The sequence below is a fragment of the Sebastes umbrosus genome, chromosome 17 (genome assembly GCF_015220745.1).
Source record: "Sebastes umbrosus isolate fSebUmb1 chromosome 17, fSebUmb1.pri, whole genome shotgun sequence".
Taxonomy (NCBI): Eukaryota; Metazoa; Chordata; class Actinopteri; order Perciformes; family Sebastidae; genus Sebastes; species Sebastes umbrosus.
In genome coordinates, this window is record NC_051285.1 from 7,855,788 (window position 1) to 7,867,853 (window position 12,066).

The window sequence follows — 12,066 nt, forward strand, 5'->3', positions numbered from 1 at the left end:
TTAACCTTGAAGTAAGAAACTTTTTCTGGGTGTACACTTTAAAAAAAGAAAAGTGTAAAATAATGGAAATTTTCCGGCAGCAGGGGCGCCAGAAAATGTCTGTTAAAAAACGGAAAAATACTGTCCGTTAATTAACATAAATAAACTGTAAAAAAAAGAGTAATTATCTTTATATAATTAGCCTTTATTACTATAATATTACAAGAAATATTTTACTTTTAACATATATTTATTGTTAGAATAGTCATACACCGTAAATCTAAGACCATTTACATATAAATCAAAAATGAAACATGGAATTTTACGTTGCAAAAGCCCAAATTTACATTAACTCTCAGAAGTTTTGCAAAAAAAATCTGTATTTTTTACAAGAAATATTTTTAGAATTCCATGAAATCCTTTTCTTCTAACATAAATGAATTGTTAAAATAGAGTCATAAACATCTAAAAAAACTGAATAATTATCTTTAAAAATGATCAAGAAAAGCTTAAATACAGATAATTACAATTGTGATTACAAAAATACTGTAAATCTAAGACCTTTTACATATAATCACAAATGAAACGTAATTTTTACATTTTTTTTACAGTGTATATAACTTGTTGGATTAATTCCTTTATGTGGTTCTGTAGTTTAAAGTACACTTGAATGATTTAAGAGAGATTTGTTGGTTTCTGACCAGCCAATATGTTTCAGTGTAGGTGTGTAGTATTCATTCTGCTGTATAGGAACAGCTTGTGGCAGCCATTCATCAACGCCAGACTACTCAAAGATATGCATGTCCAATGGTCTGTCTTTCTTCCTCTCTGCTTCCATCTGTCTTGTCACTCTCCGCTGTTTACCAACTTTAAAAGAAACACATGCCTCGATAAACTTTTTATACTTTTAGCCGTCCTGAAAATCCATCTCAGTGGTTGCTGTGTGACATTAAAGATTCACACACACATGGCTCAGTTCTCCTCCCTTTTGGTGTTTCTGAGAGATTCTGGGTAATCGTGGCACATTATGGTTCCCACCACACATCATTACAAAAGGTGTTGGCAGGTTTTTCCAGCTCAAATTCCTCAAATTAGTATGCTGATGTGTTATTTGTGTCACACGAAGAGGAAAAGCAGTTGCAAAATTCACATTTTCATTTACTCAGGCAACATTTTGATTGTCTCTTACACTGCATGTGGTGTGACTCCGCCATCATTCAGCTTGTTAAGGGACACAGCAGGAAATCTGTCAACTGAAACACAGGTTTGTGTCTGATCAGATATTTGTGTGTGTGTGTGTAGTGCCTCCTTGTGGTGACATACCTTATTTTTTTCCTTTTAGTAGTCCTGATACTGAAGTCTGCCGTCTGCCTTTTTTCCACAGAAGACATTTTGATATGTCACAGTAGGGAAAGCACAGGTGTAAATAATGAAGCTAATGATGACGGCTGAATTGCTTTCAGCTGCTTTGATTTCAGGGTCCTAGTATTGTGCATGCTGGCTCACTGAGACATCATTAGTGTTATTAGTAACACCTGTGTTTTTCCTAAAATGAGAAGTCAAAACGTCTGCTGTGAAAAAGGCCTATTGGGTCTCAGTTCATTTCAGTTACAATCACAGTTGTTTTTTGTTTTATTTCATCATTAAAGATTATAAACTGCATGGTATTTCACAGGTGAAGTACACTCCAACTGTTGTTAAATGTAGATTTGTCTGTACTTTTTGCCTTTAAATATATAACAGCTTTTAACCACAAATTCAAAGTCATAATGAAAAGCCAACCACTGAGCCTTTTACAATCAAAGGTGATCAAAGTGGCGATGCCAACACAGTTAAACTGAGCATTTACTGCAAAGAAAAAAGCTAGATAACAGAAGGCTCCGTGATGTAAATACTCTCTTAATCTGACTTTAAAAGAAACAAATCTGTCAGAAGAAGAAGAGTATCTTAGATTAATCACTTGAGCAGGTCACACATGAAAGCATCGATCACATAAATGAAAGCGAAAGGGAGGACTCTGTACACAATTTGTGCTTTATTGACAAAAAAAGAGATTGTACAGTTTCTACTGTTGATTGCAAGAGCAGTGTTGATCCTTCACCTTTACGCAGGAGCCCTCCTCCCCTCATATTCTACCACTGTACCTTTATATACGGACGAGACAGCTGAAAACAACTGGCAGAAGGCGACGAGATATTGATAGCAAATATGTGGATTCATGTGGCAATAATGGCGTTTCAACTGAAGGCATGACACGGCAACAGACAGAAAAATGTGGCTGTGAAGAAACAGGAAGTTATGAGTGACAGAGAAAAAAACAAATGTGGTCTGTTCTTGTTTTTTTGTGGTCTTTGCTCATGTGAACATCAGGCCACACAGGGTGTGCAAATTTAAAAATAATTAAAAGTTCTGTGTGAGCGTGAGGGAAGAACACATTTTGCCACAATAGAGACCATAAATGATTGATAGAGACTTCACCGAAGTCATAAAACAAAGAGGGCCAGCCCCAGGATTCCTGCATAGCAAAATCTGGGCAGTAGAAGTAGAAGAGGTACCGAAGACGAGTAAAATATAAACTGATGAACAAGGGGAAAGTCTTCTCCCACACATTATATTAATATGTTCCAAACTGAACGGTCTTCATTTAAATGGCTTAAGCACAAGAACAGACCCCTCAGCCTTTTTAACTTAATGTGCAGCTTAATTTCCCAGCATGTAATAGGGATTTTACTTCCCTTATTTAATGTCAAATCAAAATCAAAAGGCTAATATGCATTTTTTGCAAAGGTGTGACAGGAAACAGTTGGAAATAAGTCTGAACTACATTTAGAAATTTTAGCGAAAATGTGATTTATTTTTTTGTTAGAAAAAAAAATACATCAAATTCATATTATATGAAAAACTAAGGAATATTTTGACTATGTGTATTTAAAATCAAGTTTCCTAAAGCTTCATTGTTTATAGTTTACAGTACTTTACTTCTTACTGTATAAGATCTATGACAAACGGACCATTTCAACATGAGCGGTGGACAGTTTTTGGAATGACTGCATATATCTGATGTATCAGCTTCTCCTAGATTGCTGCTTTGTTTGCATACTTGCACCTTTACAGTACAAAAGTATGCATGACACAAGTGCTTTAAATTCCTTGTGTGTCAGTTCATATCTTGGCCAACTGCTGAGAGAGAGAGGTATATTATTAATCTTGGGGTAAATAATCAACTGTTATAATTAAGCATTATATTATGACCTAAGTTCTTCCTATTCTTAAAGTGACTATTAAACATATTCAGACAGTATGCAAGAGGGAAAACAAAATAGAGGGACCATAAGGCTGAAACACTCCCAAAAAAGAAAATATAAGACCCCTAATAAAGCAAAATAATAAATCCCAAGAAGTCATTCATTGAGAAAACATGACATTAAAACAATATAACAAATAAGAACAACAGATAAAAAGTAAAAATCTCTATGCAGACAACAGAAACATCCTGAACAAACAGAGTTCTATTCCAAAGACATAATGCTCTCCGGTTGGCCTGTAAAGCAAGAGAAAGCATCAATCAGGCTCCGTGACAAAGCACGGCATGTCAACAGTGCGACCGGCAAGACAGGTAGGCCAACCGGCTCTGTGCAGGTCTGGACATATTGTTCTTCAGAGCGTGGATCAGAAAATGTAGTCTCGGGTCATCTTGAGGGACGGCATGGCCTCGTTGACGTTTTGATCCAGCCGGTGGTACTCCACGGTGTTGCGGGAACACAGACCGTCCTTCCAGCGCCGGCTCTGAGCCAGGAGGAAGATCTGGAAAGGAGGAGGGAAAAAAAAAGTTTATCTGTTAAATGTACAAGTGCTGATCAAGTAAAACTATTTCTTGACAGGCTAGCAAAAAAAGATGAAAGACTACATGATTGGAATCCTTACTTCAGCTGTAAAAACCCAGCATGGGGCCAGCATAATATAAAATATAGAACATTTCTCTACTGATTTGACACCCCAAAGTCCAGTTGGTTTGATTAGTGTGAACGCTCTGTACCGTACTCAGGCACGGTTCGTCGATCCGCACTGGAGTCTACTTAAAAAGGTGGTCTGGACGTACGATTCATGTGTACTCGGGTACAGTTCGTATCAGGTGTGAAAGCCAACCGTACCAAAATACGGAAGTGGACTGCTTTTTAACGCGAGAAACAGCAGTCAGCGAGTAGATTTGAAAGGGCTTTTTTTTTTCAACGCCGCCGCTCTCCTCCGATCATCCGTATATGCTCGCAGCATGCGCCATCCTCAGAACTGCACGGCCATGGGTGATAAAGCAGTAAGGCAGGCGAGAGGTTCCTTAAAATATAAACAATAGTAGGCAATGGGATTGAGCGGTTTGTTATTTTATTTAGCTAATTTAATGCTCTGCCTCCGAAGAACGAGAACTGCTCAGCTGCTCAGCTGCTCAACAGACAGAAATAGAAAGAGTTTAGAGCTGGCATATTTTCGCATTAAACTCAATGTAATAAGGGTTTCGTTCGACCAAACCAGAGTTGGGGATTGTTGGAAAGACTTAAGACGACGGTTTTGGTGAGTTTTGTTTCTGTCAAGTTTGAATAGTGTTTTACGATGCTCTGCTACTAGAATAGCTGATCTCAACATAAACAAATACACGTGGATGATGACGCAAATGTACTCGGGTACGGACCAATACGACTAATGTGAAAGCTGAGCATTGGGAGAGTGGCTAATATGAAAACGCCCTAACTTACACAATATATAACAAAGGAAAAAACAGTAAAACTCAGATTTGAGAAGCTGTTATCAAACGTGTTGGTACCAGCAGGTAAAGCTGAAGTAATATCAGCGCTGTGCAAACAAAACTTAATGCTCATCATCTCTGAGCAGTCGCCTGGCTGTCGTCATGCCGACACTCACCTTCCTCTTGTTGTGATAGGTGATGTAAACGATTGCCACCAGGAAAGCCAGGATGACCAGATGAAAGAAGAAGTGGGAGTCCTCGTCCTCTGTGTTGTAGCTGTCTGCTCCTTTGTAATGGGTCTCCTCCTCCATCCTGTCTGGCTGTATCCTGTTCATGCTCTTGTCTTTGACGTCGTCGTTGTTGTTTTCATATATGTCGGTTTCGCTGTAGGTTTCGTCGTCGTCGTCGTCATCGTCATCGTCGCCCCCTTCTGTGTAACTATCCAGATCAATGTGAGGTGCTGGTACTTTGTCAGTGGTCTGCAGCAGGTCTGGTTCGGTGACCTGCTCTGTCGACGGGGGCAAAACGTTGGAGGGTAGCTCTTCTGTTACAGGTTTGGCCATTTCTTCTGGACTAGAGGCTGGAGTGGCTTCAGGAGCAGCAGGTCCATCGGTTGCCTCAACTTGGTCTGGGAGATTTTCAGGCTCATCTGTTACTGTGTCCACATTTCTGACAGGTCCTTGCGGCTGTGTTTTATCAGATTCCTCAATGATGGTGACTGGATTTGTGTCCACATGCTCTTTAGACGTTTTTGGTCCAATGGCTGTTGTGTGGCTGTCTTTAGGAGCCTCTGCTTCTGTTGTTGTGGAGTCATTGCCAGCAGGTGTTGTAGGGTTCTTGGGATCTGTTGAAGCCGCTGGACTCTGTTTAGATGGCGGAGGCCGTGTTTGACCTGCAGTCTCGTTCAGAGATGGCGGAGGCTGTGTGTCATCTGCATTCTGGTTCAGAGATGGCAGAGGCTGTGCTTCACCTGCCTTCTGGTTCAGAGATGGCGGAGGCTGTGCTTCACCTGCCTTCTGGTTCAGAGATGGCGGAGGCTGTGCTTCACCTGCTTTCTGGTTCAGAGATGGCGGAGGCTGTGCTTCACCTGCCTTCTGGTTCAGAGATGGCGGAGGCTGTGCTTCACCTGCTTTCTGGTTCAGGGATGGTGGAGGCTGTGCTTCACCTGCCTTCTGGTTCAGAGATGGCGGAGGCTGTGCTTCACCTGCTTTCTGGTTCAGAGATGGTGGAGGCTGTGCTTCACCTGCCTTCTGGTTCAGAGATGGCGGAGGCTGTGCTTCACCTGCCTTCTGGTTCAGAGATGGCGAATGTGCTGTGTCGCTTGCGTTCTTGTTCACAGTGTCCAAAATAGGATTTTGAGAAGGTGCGTCTCCCCCCTTATTCTCTTGGCTTTGTGCTGTAAGGTAAGAGGGAAGAATAATGCAAGACAATATATATTAGGTTACAAAAATAAGGTTGATGAAATACTCCTTAAAACATGTGAAATGATCAACTTGAAACATTTGCATTGTAAACAAAACATGTATTTTCAATCAAGGAGGGGTTCTTTACTGAGCACTTTCTAAGCCTTCCTGCTAATAATGCAATAAGTCCAAAATCAAGTTGTGAGTTTTCAGTTTCAACCTATTTTAAGAACTACACTTTCATCTAAAGCGACCAGTGGGAAACTTCAGGATCTGAGAAATGAAGCCAATAAACATGCATTCTTTCTAATAGCCAGCAGTGGGCGACTCCTCTGGTTGCAAAAAGAAGTCAGATTGTATAGAAAGACGTGTTTTCGTCTTACAACTTTAACCCTTTCACAGTGTGTTTTCAGTTCATGAAAGTTAATTTTAACCTTTCTGGTCGCCTAAAAAGGTGTTATTCAGCGTTCAGTTGTACTTAGCTCCACCCTCTCGTGTCACTTGTGGTTGCAAAAAAACAAAGTGGACATTTGTACTAAAACAGCAACTTGTTTGTGTGCGATTGTGTGAAAACATACAAACTTGCCTTATCCCCATGACTACTTCTATCCTTTAAAACACTGTGATATGTCATTGCATATTGTCATAAAGCCTTTGTCAGCCCATTATATTATTTGTTGTAATTCACTGCATTCAACATATTTCATTACTCTCAATTAGACTGACAGATCTTTTAACAGGGGGTTTGAATATATGTTAGTGTTTGCCAGGTTTTCCAATTTGTTTAACCTGTTTAAATTTATAAAGGTTGAAGTATAACCGACATAACATTTCTGTTTCATAATAAAAAATGAAGTATTTTAATCTCTACAGTTTCTAACTGTGTCTTTAAATAGGAGATGAACTCCGTCTCATGCATCTGGCCAGCCTTCCTGAATCAATGACACCATTTAACCAACAAGTGTCGACATTATTTCATCCTGTGTGACTAAGGGGCGTTGCTTAGGAAGGGACGGGAGGAGAACACTAGGGACTTGAAGTATGGGTTAAGACGTCCCCAAGAGAAGAAAGGGACTATTCATACACATGGGCCATGGCCAGCATAAATAATCGCTGAACAGGAGATCCTTGTGGCAGCTAACGTTATAGGCTTTGCTGCATTAAACAGCATGTAGGAAAGTCAGGCTTTAAGACTGAGCAGCTGGGTCACACTTGACAAATGTAATATTAAAGTATGCTTATAATGTTTCACTCTTTTGGCTCTTGGATCAGTTTTATTAAGATTAAACCCATATGATGCACGGATAATTCCCCAAATTAGCCACTATTAATGCCAGTAAATTTAGACTAAGGCTGGTTGAACATTCCCAACCAGTTGAGCTATACTCAGCAGTCATTTGCTATTTGTATTTCAAGCTAAATCAATATTAAGCAGGTTACTGGCTGATCAAGAAAAAGGTCATCCTCCCTTTGTACAAACATTTTGTTTTGGTTCCCTTCCCTGACAAAACCTAAAGGGACATCAACCGTATAAAGACAGTGCATTAATGATATGTCACGATCTGATTTCATGAACCAAATGATACCAAACATAAATGTTGCAAGCAGATACTGATGTGATTCCAGGCTAAAGGGGATATTGTACGGAATAGCTCCATTAGTAATGCCAGATCACAAGACTTGCATGACAAATCTTATACCAATGCATGACTTGCATTTCACATATATAAAGTTGATGTGGAAAAATATTTCATGCAAGTAATTTGTAGAGAAAATAGGCCATAGTCCATTCATGGAAAATGTTTGTTCCTAACTAGCAGTCTATGTATTTTTGTTGTAATAGTGCATCTCTAGCACAATAATACATGTAGAGACAAGCTGTTTTGAGTGAGTATGGTGAGAACGATGGCGTGACACAACCATTATTATGAAAAAGAAATAGGCCAAAGACTTGATTTTTCCAAGATAACACAATGCTGCAACCTGACATCCGCCCAAACACGTCTAACTAATAATGGCATCTCCATTTGAAAAGAATAGAGAACAAAGGCAAAGAAACCAACACCACTGACATTATTTCAACAGATTTAAGCCAATAAACTACAGTCAAAGTCCATTTATGCAACACAGAGCCTGAGAGCATTACAGGAGGTTATAACACGGTACATCACGGTACAAGCACATCTGGTACAAGCCACTTTATCTGACCACCACAAATCAATGCTGCTAAGGAGCCCCTGCAGGGCATAACAAAGTAGACACTTTAACTACAGTGACACTAGGGTTATATAAACTGGGGGGAAAAAGTTTGGAAACTTGTGTTTGGTTCATTATTTCTCTTTTGTTACAATGCTAATTGGCATTGTATTTTACATCGTTGGAAAGCCTGTTTATCTACCTTCACAATGTTGTCCAACATGTAAGGATCATGCATTTGTGGGATGAGCAACACAGCTGATTATGTGGGTAGCGCCCAAGAAAAATTTGCCAAAATGCTCTGCCAATGGTAAACGGTGTATTTTCCTGTTGGAATTGACTCTTGTCAATATGTGTTTACCATTTGCAGAGCATTTTGGCAAATTTTTCTTGAATCTAGAATTGAATTGAATAGAGCGGCCCCGTTGTCACTGATATCCGATCCAACTATTTGAGTCAGCATAGGCCCGATATCTGATCCGGTATAGGTGCATCCCAACAATTTTCTCTACAAATTAACTTGCATGAAATATTTATCCACATCAACTTTATATATGTGAAATGCAAGTCATGCATTGGTATAAGATTTGTCATGCAAGTCTTGTGATCTGGCATTACTAATGGAGCTATTCCCTACAATATCCCTTTTTAGCCTGGAATCACATCAGTATCTGCTTGCAACATTTATGTTTGGTATCATGTGGTTCATGAAAGCAGATCGTGACATATCATTAATGTGCTGTGCTGCTCATCCCACAAATGCATGATCCTTACAAGTTGGATATCATTGTGAAGGTAAATAAACAGGCTTTCCAACGATGTAAAATACAATGCCAATTAGCATTGTAACAACAGAGAAATAATCCACCAAACACAAGTTTCCGAACTTTGTTTTTCCAGTATATAATAGACATTTAAGTGAACTGGTCGAAGTAAACATTAGTTGTAAGGTTGAAGTTAATATAAACATTGTTATTAAGGCCAAATCAGGGAATTAAATGTACTAATAACGTATTAACCTTATATAACCCCTTTATATTTGAGGAATCACTTTGTTGAACTGTACTGTAATAAGCCTGTCATCATCTCTTTTTGTGGAAAGATGTCAAAAATTCATAAATAGAATACATTTCACAACGGTTCTCGCCATGGAGCAGTCACGTTTAAAACCTTACATAACCCTTTATATTTGAGGAATTACTTTGTCGAACTGTACTGTAATACTTTGATAAGGACTCGAGTTAACAAAAACAAGAAACAAGAAAAATATTACTTCCAGGTTTGCTTGTTTCGAGATGATTGTTATTATGACCCTAATATGACTTTATAGAGTTACTAAAAGTTACTTGTTATTAAGGCCAAATCAGGGAATTAAATGTACAACGGAGCAGTCACGTTTTAAAACGTTATAACCCTTTATATTTATATTATACTTTGTTGAAGTGTACTGTAATACTTTGATAAGGACTGGAGTTAACAAAACAATACTATTTTAAGACTTTTCCGGGACATGCAGACAGCCTGTCCTCGTCTCTTTTTTAAAAAAAGTTAAATTTAAAATTTAAAATTTAAAATTTAAATATTTAAGATAAAAAAAATTTAAAATTTAAAATTTAAAAATTTACAAATTTATAAATAAAAAAAAAATGAAATAATAAAAAAAGGGTACATTTCACAACGGTTCTCGCCACGGAGCAGTCACCTTTTAAAACCTTATATAACATTTTAAATTTATATTATACTTTGTTGAACTGTACTGTAATACTTTGATAAGGACTCGAGTTAACAAAACAATATTCTTTAAGACTTTTCCGGGACATGCAGACAGCCTGTCCTCGTCTCTTTTTTAAAAAAAATTAAATTTAAAATTTAAAATTTAAAATTTAAATATTTAAGATAAAAAAAATTTAAAATTTAAAATTTAAAAATTTACAAATTTATAAATAAAAAAAAAATGAAATAATAAAAAAAGGGTACATTTCACAACGGTTCTCGCCACGGAGCAGTCACCTTTTAAAACCTTATATAACATTTTAAATTTATATTATACTTTGTTGAACTGTACTGTCATACTTTGATAAGGACTCGAGTTAACAAAACAATATTCTTTAAGACTTTTCCGGGTCATACAGGCAGCCTGTCATCGTCTCTTTTTGTGGAAAGATGTCAACAATTTTTAAATAAAAATAAAAATGTTTTTAAATTAAAACATTTTAAATTAGAAAATTAGAAAATTAAAAAAACTTTTTGAATAAAAAATAAAAAAATAGAAAAAAGGATACATTTCACAACGGTTCTCGCGACGGAGCAGTCACCTTCTAAAACCTTATATAACATTTTAAATTTATATTATACTTTGATAAGGACTCGAGTTAACAAAACAATATTCTTTAAGACTTTTCCGGGACATGCAGACAGCCTGTCATCGTCTCTTTTTGTGGAAAGATGTCAAAAATGTTGAAATAAAAATAAAAAAAAAAAATTAAATTAAATCATTTTAAATTAGAAAATTAGTAAAATTAAAAAAACATTTAGAAAAAAGTGTTTTTTTAACAAAACAATATTCTTTAAGACTTTTCCGGGACATCCAGACAGCCTGTCCTCGTCTCTTTTTAAAAACAAATAAAATTTAAAATTTAAAATAAAAAATAAAAAATTTAAAAATTTAAAATAAAAAATGTAAAATGTAAAATTTACAAATTTATAAATAAAAAAAAAAAATAATAATAAAAAAAGGGTACATTTCACAGCGGTTCTCGCCACGCAGCAGTCACGTTTTAAAACAAGAAAAAGAAACAAGAAAAATATTACTTCCAGGTTTGCTAGTTTGCAGATGATTGTTTTTATGACCCTAATATGACTTTATGGAGTTACTAAAAGTTACTTGTTATTAAGGCCAAATCAGGGAATTAAACGTACAAATAAGATCTTAACGGTTTATATTTGGGAAATTACTTTGTTGACCTGTACTGTAATACTTTGATAAGGAGTGGAGTTAACAAACAAGACTATGTTAAGAGTGTTCTGGGTCACACAGACAGCCTGTCATCGTCTCTCACCTGACACCCTGTTAGCATGACGTGCTAACCAGCTAGCTCCAGTAACGTTATCTCTATGTGACACTAGCTAGCTGCTAAGCTAACTAGCAGAGCTGTTGGTTGGTTTATACAAATAGAACAAGACAAGTCATCATCTCAGGTACTTCGGTGTAACATACCTTCCGCCGGGGTTTTCACCGGAGCTGACAGACAGCCGCTGGATAACAGTTGGAGGAGAACAACCAGAGAAAGAGCACAGATACTTCTCCGACCCATCTTTCTACACATCGCCATGTTGTGATGCGTGAGTAACTGAAGAGGGCGGGGCTTAGCGTGGACACATACAGGAAGTGTGACGTGTGTGTTAGTCACGTGGTTAGTCATGATGACAAGTGGATGCATGAAGTCTGTAATAATTAATGTCAGTTGCTTGTCATGTTGGGTCCCTCTCTTCAAATACTTGGTAACATTTGTTGATGTCATTGTTTTGTTGATATTGGTTTGCTTTGCTCCTCATTGTTTGGGGTCCACAATAACAACAAAATCATCTCTCCCTCTGATACCTGATTGTTTGCACTCCTGGAATATTTGCACTATCTGTTTTTATCATGTTTATTTTTGTTTATAACTTATTTTGTATGTTGTATATTAGTAGAATTTCAATTTTTTATTCTTATTTTATTCTAGCGTTTATATATTCTTCTGTTATTAT

At 37.3% G+C, this 12,066-nt stretch overlaps 1 protein-coding gene and 1 long non-coding RNA gene across 6 annotated transcripts; both read right to left on the reverse strand.

Annotated features, from left to right (window-relative positions):
- Positions 1 to 514: 514 nt before the first annotated feature.
- On the reverse strand, positions 515 to 1,433 carry LOC119476270. Its single transcript, XR_005203982.1, has 3 exons — positions 1,303 to 1,433; positions 1,169 to 1,232; positions 515 to 846 (listed from the first exon to the last, which is right to left on the reverse strand). It is a non-coding gene; the product is annotated as an uncharacterized LOC119476270 (long non-coding RNA).
- Positions 1,434 to 1,992: 559 nt separating this feature from the next.
- c17h5orf15 (chromosome 17 C5orf15 homolog) lies at positions 1,993 to 11,697 on the reverse strand. 5 transcript variants are annotated; one of them, XM_037748553.1, is made up of 4 exons: positions 11,534 to 11,697; positions 5,649 to 6,113; positions 4,894 to 5,579; positions 1,993 to 3,783 (listed from the first exon to the last, which is right to left on the reverse strand). In XM_037748553.1, the coding sequence occupies exons 1-4, from the start codon at positions 11,646 to 11,648 to the stop codon at positions 3,649 to 3,651; spliced, it is 1,401 nt and encodes a 466-aa protein (XP_037604481.1). In that variant the 5' UTR covers positions 11,649 to 11,697; the 3' UTR covers positions 1,993 to 3,648. The 5 variants fall into 5 exon arrangements, with proteins under 5 accessions (XP_037604481.1, XP_037604480.1, XP_037604483.1 ...); XM_037748552.1 differs by having other exon boundaries at positions 4,894 to 5,576; positions 5,607 to 6,113; XM_037748555.1 differs by having other exon boundaries at positions 4,894 to 5,711; positions 6,024 to 6,113; positions 11,534 to 11,695.
- Positions 11,698 to 12,066: the final 369 nt, after the last annotated feature.